The sequence below is a fragment of the Eriocheir sinensis genome, chromosome 26 (genome assembly GCF_024679095.1).
Source record: "Eriocheir sinensis breed Jianghai 21 chromosome 26, ASM2467909v1, whole genome shotgun sequence".
Classification (NCBI taxonomy): domain Eukaryota; kingdom Metazoa; phylum Arthropoda; class Malacostraca; order Decapoda; family Varunidae; genus Eriocheir; species Eriocheir sinensis.
This window is the reverse complement of record NC_066534.1, coordinates 11,624,435-11,651,962: the sequence shown is the minus strand read 5'-3', so window position 1 is coordinate 11,651,962 and position 27,528 is coordinate 11,624,435. Positions and strand designations below refer to the sequence as shown.

The window sequence follows — 27,528 nt, the reverse complement described above, 5'->3', positions numbered from 1 at the left end:
CGTGAAGTCTCTTATTCTTACCTGCAATTAAGGTGTGTCGTGACCCATAAGGGCAGACGTACCGTGACGATGTAGCCTGAGGGAGCGTTTTAAGTTTATGTATTTTTCTAAAGGCTAGAACAGAGATGAGTATGATGATAATGGAAAGAAGAAAAACCTAACCATAAATAAAAAAAAAAGACGAGGGTTAAGAAGATAAAACTATGGTAATGGCACCAATGATAAACAAAAAAAATGACCTTAAGTTTAGAAAAGAGCATCGTGAAGGTTAAAAAAAGATAAAACTATGATAATGGAAGCAACAATAACAACACTATAAAAAGGAGATTTAAAAAACAGCATCGTGAAGGTTAGAACAAAAGGATGATAATAACAGCAGCAGTGATGATAAGAAAAAGACGATCATGATTAGAAAAGATGATTGTGAGGCTTAAAAAAAAGATAAAAAAGTATGTTAACCATGGCAATAATAATAATAATAACAACAACAAGAGTAAAAACCTGACTAAGCTTATAAAAGAACATTGTGAAATTAACTAAAGAACTTACCCGGAGGAAGAAAAGACGCCAAACACGTGTCTAAATGGTAGGTCAGAACCGACATAACCCACGAGTGATATAAGACTCACCATCTCTCGTTTAGACTCATGAGGTGATGATAACGTGGGAGAATGACAAATTTAGAACTCCCACATTCTGTCATAGGGACTCGAATATTATATCAAACTAAAAAGAAATAATAACTCGCGTGTCTACCAGTGTAACTTAAAACTGTCCACGCATTACAAAAAGGGCCGTATTTTTAAACAATTCGTCACCCACGTTCACCAATTTGACAAGGATTTCCTAAGAGTTTGGGGCATTTCCAGGAGTAGTTTTATGACCCTGGTGGTAGTGTGACCCTTCTTCTGTACCGTGAACCTAAAGAAACACTCAATAGAACCTGATTGACCCTCTCTTTGACCTTTAAAAATACTTGATGTGAGAAGCTGTAATACCGGCCCTAGTCTCTCCGTCAGAACTATCATACGGTCAAACGCTATCTTTAAGGTTTTCTTGGAGTAGTTTTATGACCCTGGTGGTAGTGTGACCCTTCTTCTGTACCGTGAACCTAAAGCAACACTCCTTAGAACTCGACTGACCCTCTCTTTGACCTTTAGAAATAGTTGATGTGAGAAGCGAAAGTGTTCTGTAATACCAGCCTAGTCTCTCCGTCAGAACTATCACACGGTCAAACGCTATCTTCAAGGTTTGTCGCTATCGTGTGTGTAAAAGGATACGTAATGATAAGGAAGTGAGAAAAGTAAGTCATTGCCACAGATAATGCAATGTAATCTGCGGAGGCATTCTTAATTAAAGGGGCTATTACACTGGGCGAATTTTCCGTGGATCTGCAGTCAAACCATGATTTCCGCTGGCGTGGTTCTCATATTTCCGTGGTTTTCTGACGTGTCCACGATCTTCCAAACCTACGATAGATTTCACTGAAGGACGACGGTAGTACTCACCATCATCAGCAGCAGCAATAACAAGAAACAAATGAGAACCACGCCAGCGGAAATCGTGGTTTGACTGAAGATCCACGGAAAATCTGCCCAGTGTAATAGCCCCTTTATGCTGTAGCACGTTGCATGATGAGGCAAATACGGACGGAGAAAGCAAATGAATGAGATGGACAAGAAAATGGAAAGATAAGGAGAATTCTAAAGTAATAAAAAAAATGGACAGCAGAATATATAGAAAGGCTACGAGAATTCTGAAGTAAAAATAAATTTGGAAACGAAATGGAAAGGTAACAAGAATTCTGAAGTTACCAAATTTGTTCATCATCCACGAAGCACAACGTGAAAGGTAAGTTAGGTGAGTTTCATGTTTTTGTTTTTTTTACAGTATTTTCTATTCTCACGTCCCTACCAAAAGAGGTTACTCTTCCTTTACAATTATCATCAGAATTTAATGTGGATAAGTTTAAGGGGCTATCACACTGGACAAATTTTTCGTGGACCTTCAGTCAAACCACGATTTCCGCTGGCATGGTCCTCATTTCCGTGGTTTTCTGACGTGTCCACGGTCTTCCGTAGCTACGGTAGATTTCACCGAAGGACGACGGTATTCATAATCATCAGCAGCAGCAATAACAAGAACAGAGAAGTAGAGGAAGAAGCTACACCCTACTGTCCCTATACATTCGCTCAGCTATGAGTGTTGTTGCCTGGACTAAGGCCTCCGAGGTCACTTTAATTGAGAAAATACAGGACATGCCTTCTTCGTCTTCTAGACGTAGTTCTTGCAACAGCTGCATCACTTCACTGCCCTCCTCTCTTCTTGCAAGTCATTGCCACCTCGACTCTGAGTGAAAACGAGGATGCAAACAGCTAGGGACGTCAGGCGTCAGCCATATTTGTTATTGTGAGAATGTGTCGGTTAAGAGTCCACCGTTGCCAGATTGTCGTACTGAGAGCATAGTATTTACCGGTTTCTGACGCCTAAATATTACCAAGAAACATCAGGAATTAACTATTTTAACGATAATTATAAGTGAATCTCCTTATTAGGGTCCACGAGACAGTTTTTGGGTCGGAAGTCGGTAAATATAAAAGGCTAAGTAAGACAGTCTGGCAACGTTAGTCAAGACCACGGAAAGCCGAGAGCGCGGGGCAAGTGTGATTGGAAGACGACGGTAGTGTGTCCACGTAGGCAAAAATCGACGATTTATGACGAGATCCATGGAAAAATTTCCCAGTGTAATAGCCCCTCAACTTCCATTTTTCACTCGTCTTCAGCTCTGTACTTCCCTTCCATTCTTGTTTCTCTCTTTCTCACACTACATTGCTTTATTGTCTTTCTTCTCTATCTGTTTACCGCGCGTAATAGTTTTATGGGTTGTCCTTTGTTTTCCACGAGGCCCCTCCACACTTTATTTGGGTTGATGAGAGCGGCGTGACTCCACATGTTTGAGTGGCCTTCACCTTGACGAGGCCAAACACTCCTCCTCGGCAACACGAAAAAATCTCACAGACAGACCCACTTGCCTACTTACCTATCTCCCAAGTATACGTGTGTACCTGCACACTCACACACGCACAAAGTTAGTTAATCTTTTTTTTTCATTATACGTAAAGTGAAATGTCTCAACTACAGCAGTTTATCAATTACTTTCGCACTTTGTTTTTGCAATACCCATCTTACTGTACGGCCAATCTGATGGCAAGGTCGGTAGCAAGGCCGTAGAATGGCGTAGATAGATCGCTGAGAAGGGGAGGAAAGGAGATGAAGACCACAATTATGAATCACAGATTAACCTGACTAGACCTTCGCGGAACAGGTGGAAAGAGAGTGGACAGAGGATGCAAAGTGTGTGTGTGTGTGTGTGTGTGTGTGTGTGTGTGCTTTACAGTCATTATCACAATTTTAGAGCGGAGCACACTAAAAAAAAAGAACGGACAGTAGGCAGATGCAAAGTACCACGGGACAAAGGGATGGACATGTAGTGAACAGAGGGTGCAAAGGGTGCGTCGAGATGTATCATAGGACAAAGTGATTGATGATGGACAGAGGAAGCTTACAATATCAGGCGCAGCACAGGGCAAGGGAATGGACAGTGAACAGAGTGAGGAGCCGTTTACAGGACAATGAAATGGATAGTGGACAGGGGAGCCAAAGGGTATGCCAGGACGTAGCACAGGACAAAGGACAGTGGACAGGGAGACAAAGGTCGGTATTGTAAGACACTTTCACATCTCACATCAGCTATTTATAAAGGTCAAATAAGGGGTCAGTCGGGTTCTAATGAGTGTTTCTTCAGGTTCATGGTACAGAGGAACGGTCAAACTACCACCAGGGTCATAAAACTACTCCTGGAAATGCCTACAACTCCTACGAAAGCCTTGTCAAATATGTGTTCTTGGGCGGCGAAATGTTTTATAATACAACCCTTAGTATCACAGAACAAGGGAATGGACAATGGAGTGAGCGAGCTAAGAGTGCCAAGACAAATAGTAATAGCACTTGTAGCTAAGAAAACGTTATCATGCTAGGGAATCATAGTACAGCTGAGTGGACCGAGGGGGCAAAGGGTGTGTGCCTGGTTATGTCAGTGTTTAGGGCTTAAGGGCTAAGAAAATGTTACTATGGAGATTCTAGCGATAATGGACCAGCTATTACGAAAAGACGTCGTAGCCCAGCAGCAACTCTCGCCCCCTGGAACTGGATGTTACATAAAGGTGTGTGGCTGTGCGTCGTGTGGGTGTGGCCAAGACGACGCAGCCGTTCCTTAGTTCCCCGCCCAAGGTCATCCCGCGAGGGTCTGGCGAGGGAGAAATCTACGGGATGGGTTTGTCTGCATGAGTGATTCGCTATGCTGGCAACACTTCATATAAAGGGGTATAGTTATTCAGCGAGCTTGTTTGGAAATTTAATCAAGGAATAGATAGTTACCTGTTTTATTACGTTTTTACCTCTATTGGAAGTCAGAACAGCGGAGCATCGACCAGGAAGCAAGTTAACGAAGTTTGTTGTGTTGTGCAGTGATCAGGGTCGACACCGTGTTCTCAGGTAACTTAGTTAAAACCTAAGATTGTTGGGAAAGTTCGTGTGTGTGTGTGTGTGTGTGTGTGTGTGTGTGTGTGTGTGTGTGTGTGTGTGTGTGTGCTTTACAGTCATAATCACACTTTTAGAGCGTGTTTACCTTGAACGCGGTAGTATGACATTCACTGAGATAATAATTGTAAGTGCTGGATAATGAATTATTGACAGGGAAGGATACGTATCCTAATTTCTGTCATGCATTAGATGATTAGAATATGCAATGTGGCCAAGGAGGCTATGGTCTCTTTGAATGTGGCCTGCGGCAGCTTAGCTAGGGGTTGTGTGTGAGAAGGGGGGAGTTGAACTGTCATTCGAAAGGTTGACGCCAAAAATCTTGTTCCCTGGCGTGGCGGTAGCCTTCGTACCCTCGTAATCGGGTCAAGTTGGTAATCCGATGGGCTGAATTTCGAAGATCTTGACTCCTTGACCCCAACAGCACACTGAAGAGATGTTGAGTTTTAACCTTACGACTATACTCTTTTTTGAGGCCCCGAAGTACACCGGTGTTTGCTTTAAAGCAAAAACGCACTGTTTGTCTGACTGAATTAATAGTATATTGGCACAATAATATATAACAAAATAAGTTGAATCTTGCGAACTCTTCCCAAAGACTTTAAAACCAGTACCGTCATAACATGTGGTGGCTGAGAGGAATGGCGTTTCTTAGGCACTGCTGTCCTCCAACCGAGGAAGAAGTCTGGCAAATCCTTGACGTCCTTCCTTGTGATATAGCATTACTAACGAAGCCAGGAAAAAATACAATCATTTATGTGGCTCTGCAGCTGCTGGGAAGACGCTTGTGTTTTGCTTCAAGGGTTGGAGCAATCACAGGACCCTTGCCATCTTTGTGAGCACCTTTACTTAGCTGTGGCAGCGAATAATTCACCGCCACTTATCTACTCAGGGATGAAGTATGTGGCAAGCCCCACCAGAGACGTGAAAATTGCAAAAAAAAAAACAGCAATTTTCACACACTAATTCATACGCATGATCCAAGGCGTTAACCACACTTTAACCACTGATATATGTTCACTTACATCCCACCAACTTCATTAGCGTCGGTTGGGAGGAGGGAGTGATAGAAAAGGAGAGCTTTACCGGAGTTAATTACATACTCCGATCTTGACGTGGCTGCATCGCCTCTTTCATCTCGCACGCCGGTCACCATTGTCTACTCTATATCGAAACAATTGACTAAGAAGAAGAATATCCCAGTTTTGTACATCTCTGTTATAATATACCGTATTTCTTAGTGACTGACTGACCCACAAGAGAACCAGCGTTCCAGGAGTGGAGAGGCCATTCACCGGTCAGCTGTTCTCTGAATATCGAATACTTGGGTCAGTATTTATCGAGCGGTCCTCAGACCGATTACTATTTCAGCAACGTTAGGTTACTATCTTAGATCAAGGTGGAGTTCTGTTACTTTGTAAATTTTTATCAATATTAGGAGGTGATATTGATCAGTGTTCGTTATGTGCATTAACGGCGTGAAAAGCCTCACAGTCAACTATTTTGCCGAGCTGCTCAGTAAATGTTGTTTGTTGTTTAAAGATTTACCCCTAGTATCACTAGGGGAACGGGTTCTTGTCCGAAGGGAAAAGGGAAAAGATTCCATCCCTGCACGAGGGAGCACGGGCCTTTGCCAAAGACGGCCCGTAGCAGGGTACCGACAGACCGACTCTATCGGCGATCGAAATCTAGCCGACCAACTCGGTCTGTCGACGAGGACTGGCGTGTCTCTGGCTCCGTAAATAATAATACACACCGTTATATTTGCTGGGAAGCTGCTCAATAATGAACCTCATTCAGAGAATAATAATGCACTTGGAGGTTACATTGCACCAATGAGCAGGTTAATACGTTAAGGCGGCTTTACACCTGGCGATTTCTGACCGGCAATACAGCCGCGACGATCTAGCGGCTAGACCAGCTGGGTGCTCTCGGGAGCAAGTACGTTCACACGTGGGAGGAGCCGCCGGGAGCATCAAGACGTAAACTGCTAGTAAATGCAAGGGCATGAATTCATCCCAGACACCCCAAAAGGCTACTACCATATCTTAAAACCACAATGAGTTTGGTCCATTAGCCTAATATTGTAGAAATACTTTAAGTAAACGAGTTTTACCTTCAGTAGTATTGATTGATTGTTTATTGTTGCATTTAACAACAAAGGAGAAGGGAGGAACATGCCATCGCAACCCCCAGGCATTACATAGTGTGATTATATAATACACGAAAATAATCGTTCCTTACCTCCTTCGATATCTCGCAAAGAGATAAACATTTCTCGGATGTTGCTGCCACTCTCTCAAAAGTTGTTTTGCGTAGACTCAGCTTCTCATACAGCTTATCTTGTGGGTCCCACAAGTATCTATGCTGCCTAACTTCTTCTAGCAATGCCACCTCGGCCTTCTGGCTCCAAATCTTGTTGTCTGTATCTGTCATTTCTTGTTTTATTGGCGCCGACATGTTGTACTCAGCCGCCAGTCGGCAATACAAGACAGACGCGCTCAGCTGCAGAAACTTGCCGCGAGAAGGGCTCCCAGACCCAGACCCAGACCAAAAATGCAGCCGCGCCTGTATTGCCGACTAGGAATTGCCAGGTGTAAAGCCGCCTTTAGTGCTATTCATGTTCCACAACCTGGGAAAGGTAAATTTGAGCCTACCTCGAGATATCGATAATAATAATATATTGAAAAACTTATTTATATGTCTAAACAATTACTTAAGTATACCAATAAAATATTTATTTTCTTCATTGACAAAATTAAGAAAACAAACTGTAATAGGGGAGTACTAATATAAATATAGGAGTGCGCTCTGCCCATTCTACCTCCAAGACTATACCCTTCCTCCAAGCTCTGCACACACACACACACACACACACACAGACACACACACCACGTCGATGGCTCAGTCGGTTAAAACGCTGCTCTCTCAGGCTTCGAGGCGTGGCAGACAGGAGTTCGAGCCCCGCTCAGGTCGTTTTTTTTTCTGCTGACTAGGAGTGGTTAGTGGCTACTGTCCGACCGGCCCTTGAGCAAGGGGAATGGGGTGTGTGGTGTGTGAGGTCCTGGCAGTCCTGGCAGTACCCAGAGATCAACTAATTAATGATCCTTAATTAATGCTCTATTCTGTAATCTGAAAACAACTATTGCGATAAATAACTTTTAGGGGTTTTTACATTTCGTCATAAAATAAAACTATGAATTAGAAGTGAACATCAATTTATATACTATCTTCAAAGCCGGCCTATCCTTTGGTATAGAAGGAAGATACCTATATATTTTCAGTCCTTTATTTTCTCTGGATCACTTGTATTTAATGAAAAGTATTAGTTTCCTTTACAGACTACGTTTGATGAATATTGATATATAGTGGTGTTTGACAGGGTATTTTTTTTAGGATTATTCTTCTGCTTCTTCTTCTTCTTCTTCTTCTGAGCTGTTCCGCTTTGTATCGCTTCTTATATAGGTCCTCCTTGGTACTTCTTCACACTTAGATACTTCTCCACGTATTCTTAGTTACTGCACTGTGTACACTTATAAATATATCTCACGTACCGTACCCTGTGCTCTGTTTTTCTGAACACTGCATCCCCTGACTTTGCTTTTCTATTTTCTATTCCTTTGTTTTCTTCACTTTAGCGTACTCTGAAACTACTTTTCTTTCTGCATTTCTCCTTTCTATCCTTTTGTTTGTTTCCACTTTTACACTTTTCCTTTTTGGTCTCCCCACCATGCAAAGGATATTGCTAAATTAGAAGGTGTTCAGCGTCGGGCAACGAAAATTATCCCTTCCTTGCGCAACAAATCCTACGAAGAAAGGCTTTCTACCCTTAACATGTTCTCTCTTGAGAAACGTCGCCTCCGAGGAAAACTGATCGAATGTTTTAAAATACTTAATGGTTTCACGAATGTAGACAGATCAACATTGTTTATGATCGATGACACTTTGCGCACGAGGAACAATGGCGTAAAACTCAGATGTAGACAAGTAAATTCAGACTGCACCAAATTTTTCTTCACCAACGATGTAGTGCGAGAATGGAATAAGCTCCCATCATCAGTGGTCCAGTGTAATTAACACGATTGACTCCTTCAAAAATAAGCTCGACCGTCACTTCCTTCAACTTAATATCAACTAGAGTAGAAATGCAACGTTTTGGAGTCTTCTGATTAATGTAAAATCACTTAGGTTTAAGGACAGACCACCAAGTCTGGACCATGGGGTCTGTGTGGTCTGATTTTCTATGTAAATCTATGTAAATTATCTTTTATTGCTGAGTTCACCCCTCGGCGTGATCAAAGAAAACGGTGCAGCCTGCGACTGCGCCTCGGTCTAGGGAATACACGGGCCAGTGTTGCCAAGGTCTGGGGAGAATATCCCTGCCGTAACGGTAATTATGTCCCGCAAAGAGGGGAAAAACGCGAATTAAAAGAGGGAATATTTAAACCACTGAAATACGTGTGTGTGTGTGTGTGTGAGAGAGAGAGAGAGAGAGAGAGAGAGAGAGAGAGAGAGAGAGAGAGAGAGAGAGAGAGAGAAGCAGGTAATTAATGTATGATGGTGATAATGGTATGTGACTGCCCATGGTGTGGTGAGGGTATGAGGAGAGTTAATGAGGAGGGAGGGCAGAATGCGTAGCTGGATATATTAATTAAAAAGGTACTATTAGTGATTTGTTTTATTATAAAGAGTATGGGTACCAAATTTATTATGAATATACACTTTGATGGTTTATATATAGATACAGGCCCGTAATTTTGGCAGATTTGTCGGAGGGCTCGAGGGCAAAGATAGATAAACGTGAGTCGAGCTGATATCAAGCAAGATCTTTCCCCTACAGGAGATCGAGTTGTTTCTGTAGACGTACTAAAATACGAGTGAAAACGTTGTAACCTTGATAATTGCAGAAAATTTATTACAATTGCTCTTGGGTTAACAAAGAATTACATTACTGACCATGGAATAAAAGCAGATAAGAATGTTAAATAGAAGTTTGAACCAGTTTAAAGCTATAAACAAAAGTGTGGCTAATTTATTAAGCCCTTAATTGGGCCTGACTCATCCTTCCTGGTACGACACGAAATGACGAGGGCCGGCTATATGCAAATGAACCTAATTGCTTCTAATCTTCAACTGGTACCAGTTAATGAAGTCCTTAATGGGGTCTTACCCATCCTTCCAGGTAGGGTAGGTAATGACGAGGTCCGGCTTTAAGCAAATTAGATTAATTGCTATTGGTATTATTTTGGTACCACGCCTAAGGAATCACGGGTAATTTACTGGAGGTATTTTCAAGTACACAGAAAGAATCATAAGTAATTTCATATTTAAGTGTAGTTTCAATGTTTTGTCCAATACCCTAGGGCCGGCAATAATGACTTTCTTGAGCTTCTCATAGGTATTCTGGCCATGTGGGGCCGATAAAGATTTATATTGTGTCACTGCAGTATCCTTGCAGGATAAGTAAGAACACCCCCGTTGAAAAAACACACAACTCCACGTCAAAAGTGAAAAGACGCCATTTAGGAGTTTTCTCCTCTAAAGAACAAAAAAGCCGTGGTCCCACAGCCTCCCCCTAAAATACTCCAGAGAAGAAGAACATTTAAGATTATGTGGCTAATAAAATAACGCTTAGTAGACCGGAATATTTTCCTTATGAACTATGGACCTCGTAATTATGACTAAATTAGAGCTTGTTGTCCTTGACGAATGAACTGTGTTGGTCCCGTCCCTCCCTGTCATTTGAGCAAGAAAGAGCGCTCTGGCGGGTCACAGGAGGGAGGTGCAAGACAGTTTCGCGATGCAAGCATACGCAGGTAGGGGATTTTTTTTTTATAATCACTTTTAGGGGCATTTTTAGGGCGAGATATAAAACTTTTGGGGGCTATACCCCCTAGCCTCCCCAGAAATTACGGCCCTGAGATATCAACGTAATGACGACGGATTGGAGGCTCGCAGTGTTCATGTGTTCTCGCCAGTTTCTGCAGTTTTCTTTATGTCAGATAACGTCATAAGGGAAATCACCTACATTTGTAAAACAACTCAGCACATGTAAACCATTTTGCCAACACTCTGGTTGCAGACAGGAGCATGCCGTGTGGATCTGTGTCTGTCCTTAGATAATTTAATACTATGATCTGCCTTTTCCCATGTAAAAAAAAAAAAAGAATCATAAGTGACACTGCCTTCAGGAGCACCCACTTTATCTTTTTTTCTTTAGTCCTCCAATGAAAACTGCAATCAGATTGAACATATATATTGCTCTGGAGTGGATTTGTCTGAAGAGAATGCAAACCCAATGACTAGCTGCCAAAAGAAAAAGGAAACCCAAGAGTATACTTAAGATTTTGGCGCCTCTATTCCAAAAGATGCGGGGGGAAGGAGGGAAACCTTACTAAACTGTATCTGTAGCATCCAGTGTCTGTTGAATGCATATATTTATCTTTACGAGGTGCTGACACAAAACCGTTAAGAAATATTTTACGGCACTGCCGGGAGCTAGGTTGAGTGGTTCAATTATCACGCCAATAATTTCGTTTCATACCCAACCAATTGCTCTCCTGTTTCCATGTATGTATTCCCCTAGCCTTTAAACCTCCCGGACGACCACCGGGAAGAGTGTAGAGATAAAACAAATGTGAATTGTTTGCGAGAGCCCGCGTGGCCGCGGCTTGAGGAACAGCCCTCAGCAATAATCAGCATCTCCCGGCAGCTAAAACCCGCGGCTCACCACAGCTAAAATTCAATAGGCTCTTACTTACAACCCCCATTCGAGACACTAAAAGACAGGTGCATATACGTACATGAACCTCCTAACGGGGTGCTTCGTCCCCCTCACCACGTTTTGTGGCATTGCATGGGCTACTCAGCCGCCCGCGGCCAGATATGGGATTGTACAACTTTCATGGCTATTTCCAAACTTGTTTTGATCTGTACACTCTTTCATATTGTTTTCCGAGAGGTTTGAAGGTTATGTACAGTACAGTAGAAGACATATGTGTAGGTCTGGCAGAAGAGTCGGGTACTTCGTAAGGTAGGAATTTAGCGATCGAGTTATGAGGGCGTTGATATAATCAGCATTAACCAAAACCTTTCTTGAAATATACTTCTTGCAATTATAGTATATATTCATACGTAGGTCGTACTTATCTCTACGAGGCGCTTACACACAAAAACGTTAAGGAAATAATGTTTTCAAGCACGCCTGGGTGTTTAGGGATAAAGTTTAGGGAACATCCCGAGCAGCGGCGAGGCTGGCGCGTATTGTTTTTAGTCCAGTGTTTGGCTTGGTGAGGGAGGGGAGGGAGGCGCGTCGCTGTGCTCTGTGGCTGCCTCACGATGGCCCCCACGGACGACAAGGAAGTGCCTCGCCTGCCCTGGGACAACTTCAGCGACTGGGTCCATGCCATCTGTGTGGTCACCTTCGACCTGGAGCTGGGCCAGGCCATGGAGGTGAGGGGGACGGCGGGGCGCTCTCTCTTTCCCTACCATTTCTTCTCTCTCTCTCTCTCTCTCTCTCTCTCTGACATCTTTTCTTCTCCGTTTTTCGCTTTCTTTCCCTCCTATCTCTTGTTTTCTTCGTTTTTCTCTCCTTCCCATCTCCTGTTTTCCCTCCGTTTCTCTCCCTGCCATCTCTTGTTTTCCCTCCCATCTCTTGTCTTTCCTCTCTCCGTTTCTCACCTTTCCTCCCACCTCTTGTCTTCATCCTCAACATTTTTCCGTTTCTTTCCCTCCCATCTCTTGTTTTCTTCGTTTTTCACTCCTTCCCATCTCCTGTTCTCTCCGTTTCTCTCCCTGCCATCTCTTGTTTTCTCTCCGTTTCTCTTTTTCCCTCCCATCGCTTGTCTTTCCTCCGTTTCTCACCTTCCCTCCCACCTCTTGTCTTCCCCCTCTCCGTTTCTTTCTTTCCCTCCCCATCTCTTGTCTTCACCCTCCCCTTGTCTCCTTCCCTCCCATTTCTTGTCTTCCTTTTCTCCTTTCCTCTTATGTTTCATGCCCTGGGAGTGGTCTGGATGTTGAGGAATGAGTATAGCATCAAGAGGGGATATGATAATTAAGGAACAATGGTTTAACCCGTTTAAGATGGAGTGAAGGCCGTTGCTAGGGTCCGGGGACGCTCATGTTTTTTCTTTATGTATTTTTTCGTTTGGTTTGACTTCCTGGGGTGCTGAGGGGCGAGTTTCCAGTCCCAGCATCATTATGAGATACGTCGTCATAGGCACGGTGGTTACAGGTACTTAGAGGCTCTACAGGGTGGTGGTGTAGGCAGCGGTGTTTGGCAGAGGCAGGTGTGTTAGGGTGGGCCATGTGGGTGGTGGTGCGGGGCTGCGGGCTGAGGGTCTTTGTGTTAGGAAATTGTTGGTCGGGAAAGGAAATGATTGGTAAAGTCAGAAGAGAAAGGAGGTTGTATACACTGAAGGGAAATGATGATGTAGAAAGATGTGAAAGGAACCTAGTACCTACTTTGCACTTGGTATTTGTTAAGATTGATTTTCAGATTTTTTTTTTTTTCACAAACACAAGTGATTAACTCTTGAACAATAAACCAATGGAAAATAGCAAATAGGGAGATTGCAAATATGGAGTCACTTGTCAAAGTTGTCATTTGGTAACACCCAGCTACATCAGGGAAGAGTATGTTTTATGATTGCTAAAAGACAGGTGAATATTAACATTTGTGGCTTCCCGACATGAGGACTCTGCCCCCTTAATTTCCTGGTGTTACTAATTTTAGTTGGCATGTTTGTTCTGGTGTTCATTACCATTATTTGAAGGAAATTTGGAAAACATAGGAAAGTAGAGGTGTGCCTTTGTTCTTGACATTTACTATTCACTTTACAAAGCCTTACTAGCATATTTTAGTTACTAATTTCTGTTCCATTTAACATTATGAACAAATCATTGCAATTTGACCTGCAGATTATATGTTTGTGTCAGGCTGTTTGTTTCTCCCTTGGCATGCTAGTTTAGTGACCCTATAGGAAGCGCCATTTAGGGGGGCTTCCCTTCGGATCACTAAGTGACAGGTGAATGTATGTTTGCAACTTCCCTTCAGAGGATGCACCCCCTCATGTTTTACTGTTTCTGGTAGCTTTCATTGTACTAAATGATATCTATTACTAGAGTTTCTGAGAAAATTAATGAAAAATATTCATCAGTATGCAGGCTGTGCTAGTGACGCTCACACCACCCAGAGAACTTTCAATTCTGGGTAGTATGGTTGATGCTAGCTAGCTTTCTTGGATTAATTACAGTCATGGGTCAGTAGGAAGTCTAACAAAGTAGCGCATATTTATGTGTAAATAGGTAATGGCACTGGCATGGATCATACGTTATCAGTCACCTTTTAATATTAACTTTGATTTGAATGAGTATTCAACTGAAATCGATTTCATCAGTTTTTTTTTTCGGCACTGGGCTGTATCAAATGCCTTCTATAGCATATATAGGTACGTTTAATTTTGTTAAGTGTTATTTATTCAGGATTTGTGCCTATTTTCAGTATAAAATAAAAATGATTAATATATGGCTGATTTAGCAAGAGGCTGTATCGACTCAAGCTTAAATATGTCTTTTCCGAAGCTGCTGTAGAAATGGACCTTTGATGATAAGTTGTTGCTATTATTTTTTGGTTTATTAAGAATTAATCCCAAGGGAGGGGGATAGCCCATGCTGTAATAATCTCTATGGCAATTAATTTGTTCTAAAGAAGGCCATTGGGCATCACGGTTCACCAGAAGCACAACAGTTCCACCAACAAAGTCCTGAACCACTGTAGCCTTTTTAAGATGACAGGTGCAGTGGTTTCAGGAACAGTGCTTGTGAAAACTGGCTGCTTTAACAATTGTCACATTCAAAAATAGACTAGATAAATTCATGGACAGCGATATTAGGTGGGGTTAGATACACGGGAGCTTAGGGTCAAAGGAGCTGCCTCGTACAGGCCTACTGGCCTCTTGCAGACTCCTGCGTTCTTATGTTCTTATGTTCTAAGAAAGCAAGAAGACACAGTTTTTTTCATGCCTGATGGCAAAGTATATTCCTGTTGTTAGTGAGCGAGCGATGCACGAGAATCCTCTATTGGTGATTGGGTGAACTGTTATGGACTGTTTTGTGTGTCAGTCTGTAAGTTAGAAATTAAAGTCCTTTGTGACAGGCAGTTACTCAGACATATGTAAGGCAGTTGACATGTCTTTATAATGTTGTAAAGTTGAGTGATTATGTGTGTTTGTAATGCTCCAGGACTGGTCAAGGCTATATGATACTATATTAGGAACTTTTCTTGGGTAAAACTTGTATTTCTTGAGATGTGAAAAAATATGGAGCAGCCGTGTCATGTCATGGTGCTGCCTGGGCCACTACTAACAACCATTAGGTACCAAATAATGTTACCTCACCTAAATTTTCTAACAACATTATCCATCATATCCATTTCCTTTTTTCTCTTCAATCTCTTCAGTATGATCTGAACTTTGAAGAATGGTCTACACTCTGCAGCCTTACTTTCTTTTTTAATAAAAACTAATCTTACTATAAAAAAAGTTCCCATCAAGAAAGTGATAATCTAAACATTCCGTAAGTTAAAGGCAAATATATCATCAAGTTATTTGTCACACTGGCCCTGTGTCCCGGGTAATGGGCTCCCTCCCGTCACAGGCTCAAGGGCCAAGGTGACAGAGATGAGCACCGAGGCCACGCGCTGCTACAGCGTATGCCCCCAAGTTTACCTTTTTACCTTTATTTATGTTATAATTTTTTACCTGCCAAAACCTGTTTATCTAAATTCCTTCAGATGGTATTCAATCCCCCTCTTAATGGTTGCTTAGCCTCCTCTGCCCAGGTAATGTCAATAATAGCCCTTATCTCTGTGATGCTTCAGGCAGCAGGGTAGTGTCGGCAGATCTCTTTGAAGCTTTCCCAATCTCATTACTACGCCATCCCTTGTTGTCTTAGGAACTCTGTGAAGTAAACAGGATGCTGTGCAACAACACATTAGATCTTTTAATATATTTCTTTAGCTATTTTGTTTATTTTTCTTCTGACTTTTTATTCTATTGTTTATTAGTTTTTATTTCATATATTATTTTTTTCTTATTTTCCATTGAATTTAGGAAAGGACATAGCTAATTTGAAACAAAAATAATATGCTTACTGGTATAGTTACAGCAATGAAGTGTCATTTTTTGAGTCTGGTTCTCCTAACACCACACAATATACTTTTAATCAATCATGTCCACACACTGCATAGGCCAACTCTTTAGTTGTACTTGAGTATGTTCAGGGTTCAGATGCTTAGCATTTTTGGAAAGGGGGCATTCTTAGAAGACAGGAGTCTTTTCCATATCTCGGTACCCATTACTGCTATGTATATCTTTGTTCTGCAATTTGTTGTTGAAGAGCAGAGTTTAGTTTTTCTTCTAAATTTAGGAAGTCAGTGTAGTGAAGCTAAGTTTTTAGTTTCCATGAAAGTCAGAAATTTTGTTAAATTTTCTGGCACACACACACACACACACACACACACACACACACACAGAAGCATTGAACTATGGAATGGACTGGAGAAGGAGGTGGTTTGTGCAAGAAACATTCATGATTTTAAGGAAAAGTTGGATAAGAGAGGATATGGAGACGGGACAGCGCGAGAGTAGCTCTTTTCCCGTATGTCACAACTAGGTAAATACAACTAGGTAAATACACACACACACATACACACACAAACAAACAAACAAACAAACAAACAAACACACACACACACACACACACACACACACACACACACACACACACACACACACACACACAAGGTTTCACTAATGGTGTTAGGGGTTAGTCACTCGCAAGGTCTTTGTCGTCTGAGTATTCCTTGGATGTTTATACCTTGAGCCTTTCAAGAAACAATTAAAAATAAATAAATATCATGTATTTATACTAGAGGTCAACTATCTCTTAACATATTTTTGCAGGAAAGAATGAATAGGTATGTAAATAACTTGAAGGTAAATTTGCCTGTAACTTAGGGAACATTTAGATTCTTACTTTCTTCATTGCAATTTATTAATAGTAAGATTAATTTATATGAGTAAAAGTGAGGCTGTAGTGTTGACCATTCTTCATAGTAATGTTTATGTGAAGATAAAGAGGGAGAGGATATGTTGGGTAATGTTAGAAAAAGAGCAGCATGTTGGTAAAATCACATGTGTTTTAATTATTAACATTAGGTATTGAAAAGTGCCACAGTGTATATATATCTTTGCAGTAATAACAACCGTAGTAAAGAAAATGTTAGTGCAACTTATAATACCTAGAATACTTGAAAAGAGCTGCAGGCTACCAACTAAAATGTGGCAGCAAGAGAGTTGGGAGGAAATGAAGAATGACAGGATGAACTTAAAAGGAGGATGAGTCACACAATGAAGCTACTTAGGCTATATAGAATAGGATAGAGGGAGTTCTTTATCTTGCTGTACGAAGACTAGTGTGTGTGTGAGAGAGAGAGAGAGAGAGAGAGAACCTAAATGTCAGGTAGATGGATGTGTGGGTGTGTAAAAACAGTGGAATGCATTGAAGTTTCAAGATCACTGCATTTGATTTTAAAGGGGGAAAATATGAGTTCACATGAAGGATATTGAGAGAGAGAGAGAGAGAGAGAGAGAGAGAGAGAGAGAGAGAGAGAGAGAGAGAGAGAGAGAGAGAGAGAGAGAGAGAATAGATAATCACCATTTTTGAGTGTTATGAAAAATCTTAAGCCATCAGTAAAAGAGATTTAGTGCCACCATCATCTCAGGTTCAAGTAATGGAAGGGAGGTATACCTAAGATGGCCAGCCAAGGCAGGGAGGAGTAATTCTTAGAACTAATTGTTCAAGTTAAAAATAATTAATATGCAGGAATGATGTAACATTTATTATTAATGTATATTGTTCATATAAAAAGTTTAAATAAAAAAATTTCTGTTGTAGCTAATTGTTTTTAGTTATAGTGTTATGTATGAGCTTCGTGTTAGCAGTTAAAAGACAGTATGTTAGCATTCACATTCTTAGGCAAGAGGCAAGTCAACTGCTACTTCGGAAGGGCAATAGTGCACAGCATTTCTTCTTTTAATGAAAAAATTAGGAAATTGAAATATGAATCATACTGAAGAAAACTCCACAATATGTCAGAAAATGTGTATTCCACCCAAAATACAATGTGGACATTTTATCTTACCAAGGGACAAGCAAAATATTAGCCTTTGCTAGAATAATGCTCAAGGAAAATATCAAGGAATATGGAATGAAATAGATGCTTTGCATACACCCAGGGACATGCTCTTTATAATGAATCTAGACATTCCCAAGGCTCTAGTATAACCCTGTTTTGTGTGTTTTTTGTTGGGTTCCTCATAATGTTTGTTTCCTTTTGAGATATTCGGTGTTCAGGGAGTTGATGTTTGGATCAAGAAAAACTAAAGGAGAAGCATTAGGCATAAGCCCATTTGTTCATTATTATAATTCATGACACTGACCAACAGTTAGGTTGAGTAGTGTGTGTGTGTGTGTTCTTTTCTTGAAAATTTGTACCTATTTGTTGCTTTTTCAGGACTGAGTCATGTTTTTAAAGTCCCTTATGCCCGTAACCACCTTGAGCCAGTTGAGGCAGCCGCCTCATCTGGCATCTCCTTTTCCTCTCCCCATTCCAGGAGAGCATGACCCCAGACCTCCATAGTAGGGCTGTGTTTGCCTCATCTGTTTTCAAGGCCTGGTTATGGTCCTGCATATTTTACCATGTTTTATCTCATAATTCCTTGAAGTTATGTATAAGGGAGACCAGAGCAGGGCTAGTTGGCTCATCGCCTCATCGCCTGTTTTCAGACAGATTGCACAGCAAGACCTCAACCTATATTCATATAATGCTCCCCCACAACCTAGATTGCAAGTAGCGAAAGTCAACAATAGAGTAAAGCAACAGTTAATGTCCGCATGACAGGTGGAGTGAGGTGTGGGTGCAGTAAGGTGACAGGTTACTGGTGCGTGCCTAGCGCCACCGGCAAAACGAGGATCAAGCCTCCACCTGTGCCCCTGAAACTACACCTCACCCATCGTGGGTATTAGGGGGGATTCTGGGGCTGCCCTGTGTAGGCCACTCGTCCTCTTCCAGTCTCCCTGTATTTCTATGTTCTTATGTAATGAAGTCATTTTCCCCCACAGCTTAGGTTACCAGTAGTGTAAGTTAAGGGTAGTAATTTCCTCTTATTTCTCTCTTTACTGTAAAATTTCCATGGCCCTTTCTTCCTTAAAGGTACATGGTGTTCTCTTCTAACTATTTCCTGCCGGCACGTTGCTGGAGGGAGAGGTGGTTGGGGAGGAGCCTTGATCTTTTCTGTCCTATCCTACCACACGTAGATTACTAGTAGTAGCGGTAGTAAACAGACACCCTTGCCATAGACTGATAGGTCTTCTGGTGTCTGTTCTTCCTATGTATCCTATGTATCTTGCCCTTTTGATTATGGATCACAAACAACAGATATATTTTGGCACATTACTTGAATGAAAAATATAAAATATTCAACTAAATTTTTATCAAACAAAAATGTTAATTCAATATCAAACATAAAGGCAACTTTCTATCAAAAATATTTTCTAACGTGTGCCACCACGTCCCACTGATGGGTTATGTTAGCACACACTATGGGGCAAGTTGGCATATTATTTTGTTCAATGTCAATTTAGCCCGACTATTATAAAACTTACCCTAAGTATTCATATATGTTAATTTAATGTGTACTTTGAATAGAAATTTCCAATTGGAAAATGAAAAAAAAAGTCTTGCAAATGGATTGAAAAACAAACCTCTTCTGAAAATCACACCAAAAAAAGGAAAAAAACCTGAGATTTGGAATAGGTTTTACTATATTTCTTCTAAATTAGTTTAATTCAAATTGCAAGGTGAAGGCTTGAAAAGAAAACATAAACTACCGTAACTCATTATTTGAATCACTGTTCAGACTCGTAACAAACAATTCCTTATCACTACAGTTCTCTTGAGCCCACATTCTAATAGAACAGACTCGGCTCAAAATCAGAGCCAAAATAAATGAAAGTTTCCTGATCATTCAAAATCAGCTAAGATGATTTTCCTTGTAATAACATAAACACTGCAATGTAAAAGCTAGGAAAGAAAAGCTGTTTTAACTCATCATTTGAATCCCAGTTCTGTGAAGCAAAAAACAAAGCATTATCAGTGCAGTTCTCATGAGTCCACATTTTAAAAACTAGGCAGTTCCCTCAGATCTCTCATGATTTGCTATTAACATATGGCTCCATACAGACCAGGCAGTGGGTTTTGTTATCTGAGCTTTTTTGATTTCTTTGTTTTGTCTTCATCTTTGGCAGTAGGTTTCTTCTTCAAATTTTCACTTTTCCACTTGACATTTTTTCCTCCAGTGCTCTTTTAACTAGTAGGGCATTAGTCAGAATTACCAAGGTACCTATGGTTTCTCTTATTCACAGCATTTCCTTTTCTTGAACTTACTTTAGGCAATGATCATACTGCTTCTGGTGTTAAGCTCATATCTTTTTCTAGCTAGAGGTTCCATCTAGGTAGATGATGTAGGTTCATTAATTTGACAAGATGCAGACGTAGAAGTCATAGATTCATTCTCCCCATCCAATTCTGCGTCATCAAGGGTGGAAGGAGAACTAGAGTGGAGTTGCATTTGATTGGACATTGTTTTTATTTTCCGTCGATGTTTGCATTCCCGATTGAACATCTGGCTGAGGCCTGTCATGTACACATGCATCCATAAAATCAGTGCCCTGAATCATATCTGTTGAAGGGCGAAATCCCAATAGACCTAAACCCAGCCATGATATTAGTAGGTGTCAGCCAGGGGTAAAGCAGTGCAGACTACACCTGGAATGTCATAGTGGAACCTGGGTGATTAGTCAGCCAGGAGTCACCGGCACTTTGTACGTGCTTTTCCAGTGGTCCATAGACACTTACATCAAGTGGCTGCATCTTGTGAGAATCGTGTTGGGGGAATGAAAGAACAACAATTCCTTTAGCCTCGCAGTAGTCCAGGGCCTCTATGGACAGGTGAGAGTCACCATGTCTAGTAATAAAAGCACTGGATAGTCTGCAACATTTGGTATGCTTTACAAAAGGCTTAAGAAAATCCAGAAAATGGAGTCATACACACTGATGGATTGACAGCTCCAAAACTACTAGGAGGGGCATTGATAAGGAAATGATCATAGAATTGAACTGTAGGGAAAACAAAGAAAGGTGGAACTGCATGACCTGTTCCTGAGACAATTAGGGCCACTGTTGCAAATGTTCTTATTTCAGCCTTTCCAATTTGGTGAAAGTCTTTGAGCAACAACCATTTATAGGCTTCTGAACTGTTGTTACTCCTGTTTCATCCATGTTTCAGATTTCCCGAGGGGCAAACTTGTAGCAATCACAAACAGAATGTAAATGGTCCAAAAAGCATGTCCACTTTTGTCTTGTCAAAATTTGTTGCTCTAGAAAGGCTGGTTGCTTCTGGTGATCTAATGGACAGGTTCTTATTCCTCTTCAAGAAACCAGATAACCAGTCAGCACCAGCCGTCTCATTTTCTGTCCATGTATTAGGAATATTATTATTGACATATGTATCATACTGATAAGCAAATTTCCTCACTTCCTTTACTGATAGGCACGTTTAAGATATATGGAAAGTTCCTTTTCCTGCTCTTCTGAAAGTATTCGACTGTGTGCAGGATCACACAACATGTATGTGCAGTATGTGCAGTATCTACTGTGAGAGATGAAATATCATCACAGATCAGCTGCTCATGGGCTATTTTCTCGCAGTATCGTGCAAGTGTTCAAAACTTAATGCCAAAGCCCTTTGCAACCCTTCTTATCCGCTGGTGTTTACACCTGACGTGTTTGGCAGCTCTTAGCATCACGTCAGGGGTTGAGGCTCGCTCAGTTTTCCATTGGTATGTTCTAACCATGTTTGAAAATAGTGAAAAAAAAATATTGAAAGATTATTATACGTAAATTTAAATATTCGTATGTTGGGCAATTTGACACTGCCAACTTGCCTCAAACATGATATTGTCATTGCAGTGGCGCTTGATAAATGACAAAACCGTTTCGAAACGTGTTGCTGGGAAATGATTCCTAATCTCAAGCTAAATTTAAGCTAAAAAAATGTTATCAGTTTTCAAGTAATTTAGTATATGTTTTAACAAAGGCTATAAATTACCCAGACATTACTCACCTCCAGCAGACTCAACCTTTCCTCATACCTTAATGCTCCTGCACCCTTCCTCGGTGCCTGCTTCATGGTATCTGGAGTGGGGACTGGAGACGTGCTGTGATCACGCGTTGAACATTTCAGCGCCATCAACCTTCGAGTATGGGCAATCATGGAGCTGTACCCCTGTAGCCAAGTAGCCCCGCTTTGCTACTTTTCCACAAATACGATTTCTTGCGGTAAAGCATTCCCTTCATGTTTCATTTATAATTGAATAATTGAATATGTGTATATGTTATTTTACCGTGGTCAGATCACGTACTGAACTTTTGATCTTGAGAGCTTGGAGCTGCTAAGCTACTGATCTGTGTGTGTGTGTGTGTGTGTGTGTGCGTGTGTGCGAAGTTGCAGCATATAGTGTGGAGTTGTATCCCCATGTTAAGCCTGTTGCTATCCTTGAAGGCGGTGTGTGGAGGAGGTAGGACTAGGGGTGTCAGTTGGGTAGCGGTCGGCCGGAGGGCATGCAGGCAGTAGTGGGGCGGGGAAGCTAGTAAACATTGGGTTCTTTTTTATATAATATGAGACACCGCTCAGTTTGCAACATAGTTCGTATTCTCGTATTTTAAGGCAGTTTTGATCTTTCGATATTAAAAGGGTAAATGAAGGTCACGTTAAAGAAATCATATATAAAACTTTTAGAACGGGATAACAAGAGAATGCTGAGTGTACTATGGATGTAAGAAGCTGTATACGTCTTGTTTACATAGCTTGTATTTAGTAGTCCCCACGCTCATATTCCTTTGGGTTTAGGTGGGAACAGAGGAAGGCCCTGACAGGCTATTTCTTAACCTACTCCTGACGTCAAAGAACAAAGAAGAGTAGCCAGCAGCGGCCTACGTGACGATAACACCACCATACGTTTGCTACCACACTGCTCCGTAGCGGAAAAGGATGCTGTGTGTCGTCACTTGTTGTTTTCCTACCCATTCTTTCTCTTGCTTGGAATGAGTAATGAGTCACGGTGGCACTTGACAAGGAGAAAAATTGTCTCCACCAACACCATCATTCCTTTCTTGTATAACACCACTTCCATTATTCCCTCTTCGCCCCTGTGTGAAAAAAAATCTTGTATATATGTACTGCGTTTGTTCTGTGATCATTTTTTTTCTACTGTAGTTTTCGTTGAGGTGACATTATTTTGTTTCATAGTTAATTAATGTAAAGGAGAATATAAGGTTAACGCGAAGACCAAACCGATGCACGAATAGCTTAACGAGTGTAGTGTGCATATAAACGTGATGACGGATGGATTTGCAGAGCGATTGACTGATTAATGAGAACGGAATGAAATAAATTGATGAAATGAGGGTAAAGTTCATGAGCGTGCGTGATAATTACGTGCATACTTAGCCGTGTACTTAGTGAATTAGCGGCTAAACGTGCAGCTTATGTCACGCTAGTATCGCACACACACACACACACACACTTTTATGCTTGTATCTACTAAATGGATTACTGTTTACGAGAGGAGATAGACAAAGAGCTAAAGCCGCATCCTTTTATCAGCAACTTAGTTCGCCTCTCTGAAAAGCCTCTTGTAGTAGTTGCTGGAATATTCATGGACTGGTTTGAGATTCTAGTGATAGTTTTATATGACTTCTGATTGATTGACAGTTTATTGTTGCAAGTAAACAACAAAGGAGAAGGGAGGAACATGCCATCCCAACCCCCAGGCAGTCTCGGTTCATCTTCTTTGTGACCTTGGAAAATAATGAAGACCGATACGATTGAGAACACGAACCTAAGATTAGATAAAACGCCTTCCAAATTCTACTCTTTGGAAACGGGATGCATTTTTTTCCTTCGATATCGGATATAGTCGCCTGGTAGCTTCTATTGGTGTCGTGTTATGGCGCGCCACACACACACACACACACACACACAGGCCATCATGGGGGTGGTGCCCGTAGCCTGTGGGTCTGTTGGCAACCTTCCTGCAGGATCTCTTCGCTGGCCTAAATATTCTTGGCTCTACGTGCGTTGTCTATTATTGTCTATCGCACTCACGCAATCGAAGATATACGATATAGAAACGGAAGCGTAGTTAGGGAATGTGTTAGGCGTTGGGGCGGAGAAAGAAGCATTATTATTATTTTTTCTTATTTTGATGCATATGAACTGCGTAAAAGGTGCCGTGGAGGTAAATTAAAGATTGGTTGTTTGAGAGATTATGTTGCCCTTACTTTGGACGTGGCATAAGAGTTGTTTAATAGATATAAGGGGATTAGGGGAGTTGAATATCTCTCTCTCTCTCTCTCTCTCTCTCTCTCTCTCTCTCTCTCTCTCCAGCGATAAGTCAAGTTGATTTTCAGGAGTATGCATCACTCACTCATTTTTATTCTATGTAAATGTGTACGTTTTAAAACAGGATGCCATGCTTGCCCCGCCCCATCTTGCTATGAGGATAGTTATAGTATTTCCCAAGAGCAAAACAAAGGGTGAACGTAAATATGACTTGGACAGGATGAGGGAGTGTATTAGGATTTAGGAGAGGAGGGATAGTTTAGTTTCCTGCATCTTTTTCCTTAAGGCTGTAGTTAATTTATTTTACATTATACCATGACTCAAAGCCTCTATTATTTCATCATGATACTTTTTTTAGTCTGGTATTTATGTTTGTCTGAAATGGTTGCCGTCATGTTGATGTAAACTGGAGAAGCAAACGAGTCGGAAAAACATGCAGCAGTCACTAAATTTGCAGTCACCACTCGTTTGGTAAATACAGCAAAATTTCATGTTAGAATGGACTTGTCATGATAGTGTAACTTTATATATATGAAAAAGCCGAAACGAGTGAACAGGCAAGTGAAAGGAGAGCTGGAATAGACAAAAACCAGGAGCAGGAAAGATCGAGTCAGGGCTGAAACCGGTAACTGTGCACGCTGGGCTACTGGTACAAGCCGCAAGCCGTTCAGTGCACAAACAACCCAATTGTCATCCCTCATTCCAGGCACTACTTCTACTAAGCCATTACTTGCTCAATCCTAGGAGCAGCGAGTAGCGTGCTTTTTTTTATATTATTGTTTACTTTTTTTGTCTCCTTTGTTGTAAAAAATAAGATGAAAAAAGGTCTTTCCCAATGTGTTCCACCCCGCTCTGCTCTGATGTTAGTGTAGTCCATCATGCTACGGCAAATGTTCCTAAGTTTGTGAGAAATATATTAGTCATGTCCTTAATATGATAACCTGGCTGAAAACGCCTCATCATCTCACCCTTCTGTTACGTTTATATTTAGAATTTTGTTTATCTACCGTATTTATTATTTTTTATTTATTCATCCTTAATATCGCTCGCTCCATGACGATGATTGTGTTCGCATCATTGTGAAACGTGTATATTTCAATCACCATCAACACCACCACCTCCTCCTCCTCTACCTCCTTTTCTCGTTATTTTAAGTGCTCTCCCTCCTACCTTCACTCCTGCCTCTCCATCACTGCGATATCGCTAAGTCTATATACATAACCCTTTTCTTCCAACATTTTTGCGTCGCTGTCACACCTTCACGTTGGGCACTTAGTAAGAACTATTGATTAATTGATTGGCGTCGTAAGGCGAGGCAGTAGCAGGTAGTCATATATTATAGATGGACGTGCTGTACTAATTTATTGATAGCCAGCTTGTTGTATAATTGTCTCTCCTGGCAGGGATGAAACGTGTTAGTATTGTTATCTGATTATTAGGGATGGTAGTGGCTGTCCTGTGTAGTGTTGTGTTTGTTGTTTTTGTCTCGTATTTATTCGTGTGTTGCGCGGGTATGACGTTAATCAGCTTATCACAACTTTTTTTTTTTTTCCCGGCAGCATCGACGAGAAAAGCTGATTTGTTTTGTGAAGTGCAGTGTTTATTTCTTGTATATTTTTGTTACTGAATTTATTTGTGTGATGTGCGTTGGCGTGAAGTTAACCAGGTTATCACAATTTTTTTCTCAGGCAGGGGTAAAAAGTATGAATTGGGCGTTTCATTGTTGACGAAGAAAAGCTGGTTTGTTAAATTAAATGCACTATTATTTTGTTTTCTTTTCGTTTATTGGTTCGTGGGTGCGCTTGTGTTTTGTTACGTGTAATGAAAACGAAAGTCGCTGTATCCACACTCCAGTTACTCCACTCCTCGTTGTGTTAATTGGTTTGCTGATCTGCTCTTGCTACATTTCTGGCTCCCCTGTTGAGTGGCTTTGTATGTTTGGCTTGAATTATTAGGGTGTGCTGTTAAGTGTGTAGAGAAGCACATCCATCCTAGTTTGTGGTTATTGCCCATCTTGTTCCCTCTACAGAACTAGTATTTTTGCAGCTTATTTATATTTTTTACCCAGTCATCGGTCTGTCATTACGTAGAAAATAAAGCTAATAATAAGTTACAGTGTTCATACTAGAAGCTTTTGTGTCGACAGTATGCCCGACTTACCCATACTTTTCCGTCTTTTCTTTGTGTGTGTGAGAGAGAGAGAGAGAGAGAGAGAGAGAGAGAGAGAGAGAGAGAGAGAGAGAGAGAGAGAGAGAGAACAGTAACGAGCATCGACACGCCCAAGGTAACCACGCGTGCCCCAACAAAGGGAGGAAACGGAAGGTGTGTGTGTGTGTGTGTGTGTGTGTGTGTGTGTGTGTGTGTACTTTCCTTACTTCCTTCCGTCACACACCAACTCCCCTTTAGCCCACTTCACCCATGCACAACAGGATAAGTGTGTTTACAGCTATAGGTTTTTGGGCAGATTATTAAGGCGTTACATATTTTACCTTCATCACCAAAATGTGTCTTGATCTGTCGTAATGATGTAGGTTAATCCTTGAATTGCCGACACTAATGGAACAGAGAAAAAGACGTTGAAAATGTTCCTGTAAGAAAGGCTGTGGATGGGAGACATAATGGCCTGAGTTTGAGAGAAGATTCAGCCGAGTGTGGATGTGACTTTTGATCGTGACTTGCAGAGGAAGGAAATAAGGGAGCTATAGTGTGATAATGTGTAGTGCATGTTGTGTGGTCACGTGTTAGTGTGCGATAAAATTAGATTCGTACCTTGTTGAAATTGGCGTGTGTGTGTGTGTGTGTGTGTGACCCGTATGCATAGTTATATCGGTTACGGAAGAAGGAAATGAGGTTAAGTTGCGGTAATGCACACAATGTCAGCAGGTGCAGCGTGGTGGAACGAACGGAGACTGCACTAATACACAACGCTTTAAGATTACCATTTGCAGAGTTTACGGACTCATTTGCATCTTTAATGGGTTAAGGGAGAAGAAGGGAGATTTGGGTGGTGATAGTGGTGGCGGAGGCACTAGAACACGCGGAAATAGTTCTCAAATACGCTATCAACTCAGAATTATTATTATTATTATTTGTTTTTTACAGCAAAGAAGACAGTGCAAGGGCGATGGCCAATTTTCTCAATCATATCGGGCTTACACAATGTTAAGACTTTCGTAGATGTTATTTTGGGTATATCCGAGAGTAGTTTTATGAGCCATGTGGTAGTTTGACAAGACTTCTGCACCCCCATGAATGTCTAAAAAGATTCATGAAAACCTTTGTGGCCCTTGAAAATGGTTGGTTTGAGAGTCGAGAGCGTGTGAGAATATGGGCCTATGATGTGTATGGGGTTTCTGCGATTTCTTTCTATCTTATGTGGGTTAACGAAAAAAGAAGGTGAGGT

At 41.2% G+C, this 27,528-nt stretch overlaps 1 protein-coding gene across 1 annotated transcript in view; it reads left to right on the top strand.

Moving 5' to 3' along the window:
* Window positions 1–11,866: 11,866 nt before the first annotated feature.
* LOC127003767 (protein DENND6A-like) overlaps window positions 11,867–27,528 on the top strand; it is a 46,019-nt gene continuing 30,357 nt past the window's right edge. The window contains exon 1 of the mRNA XM_050870773.1: window positions 11,867–12,051. Within this exon, the coding sequence (XP_050726730.1) occupies window positions 11,938–12,051 (114 nt within the window). The 5' untranslated portion in view covers window positions 11,867–11,937. The remainder of the gene's footprint in view (window positions 12,052–27,528) is intronic.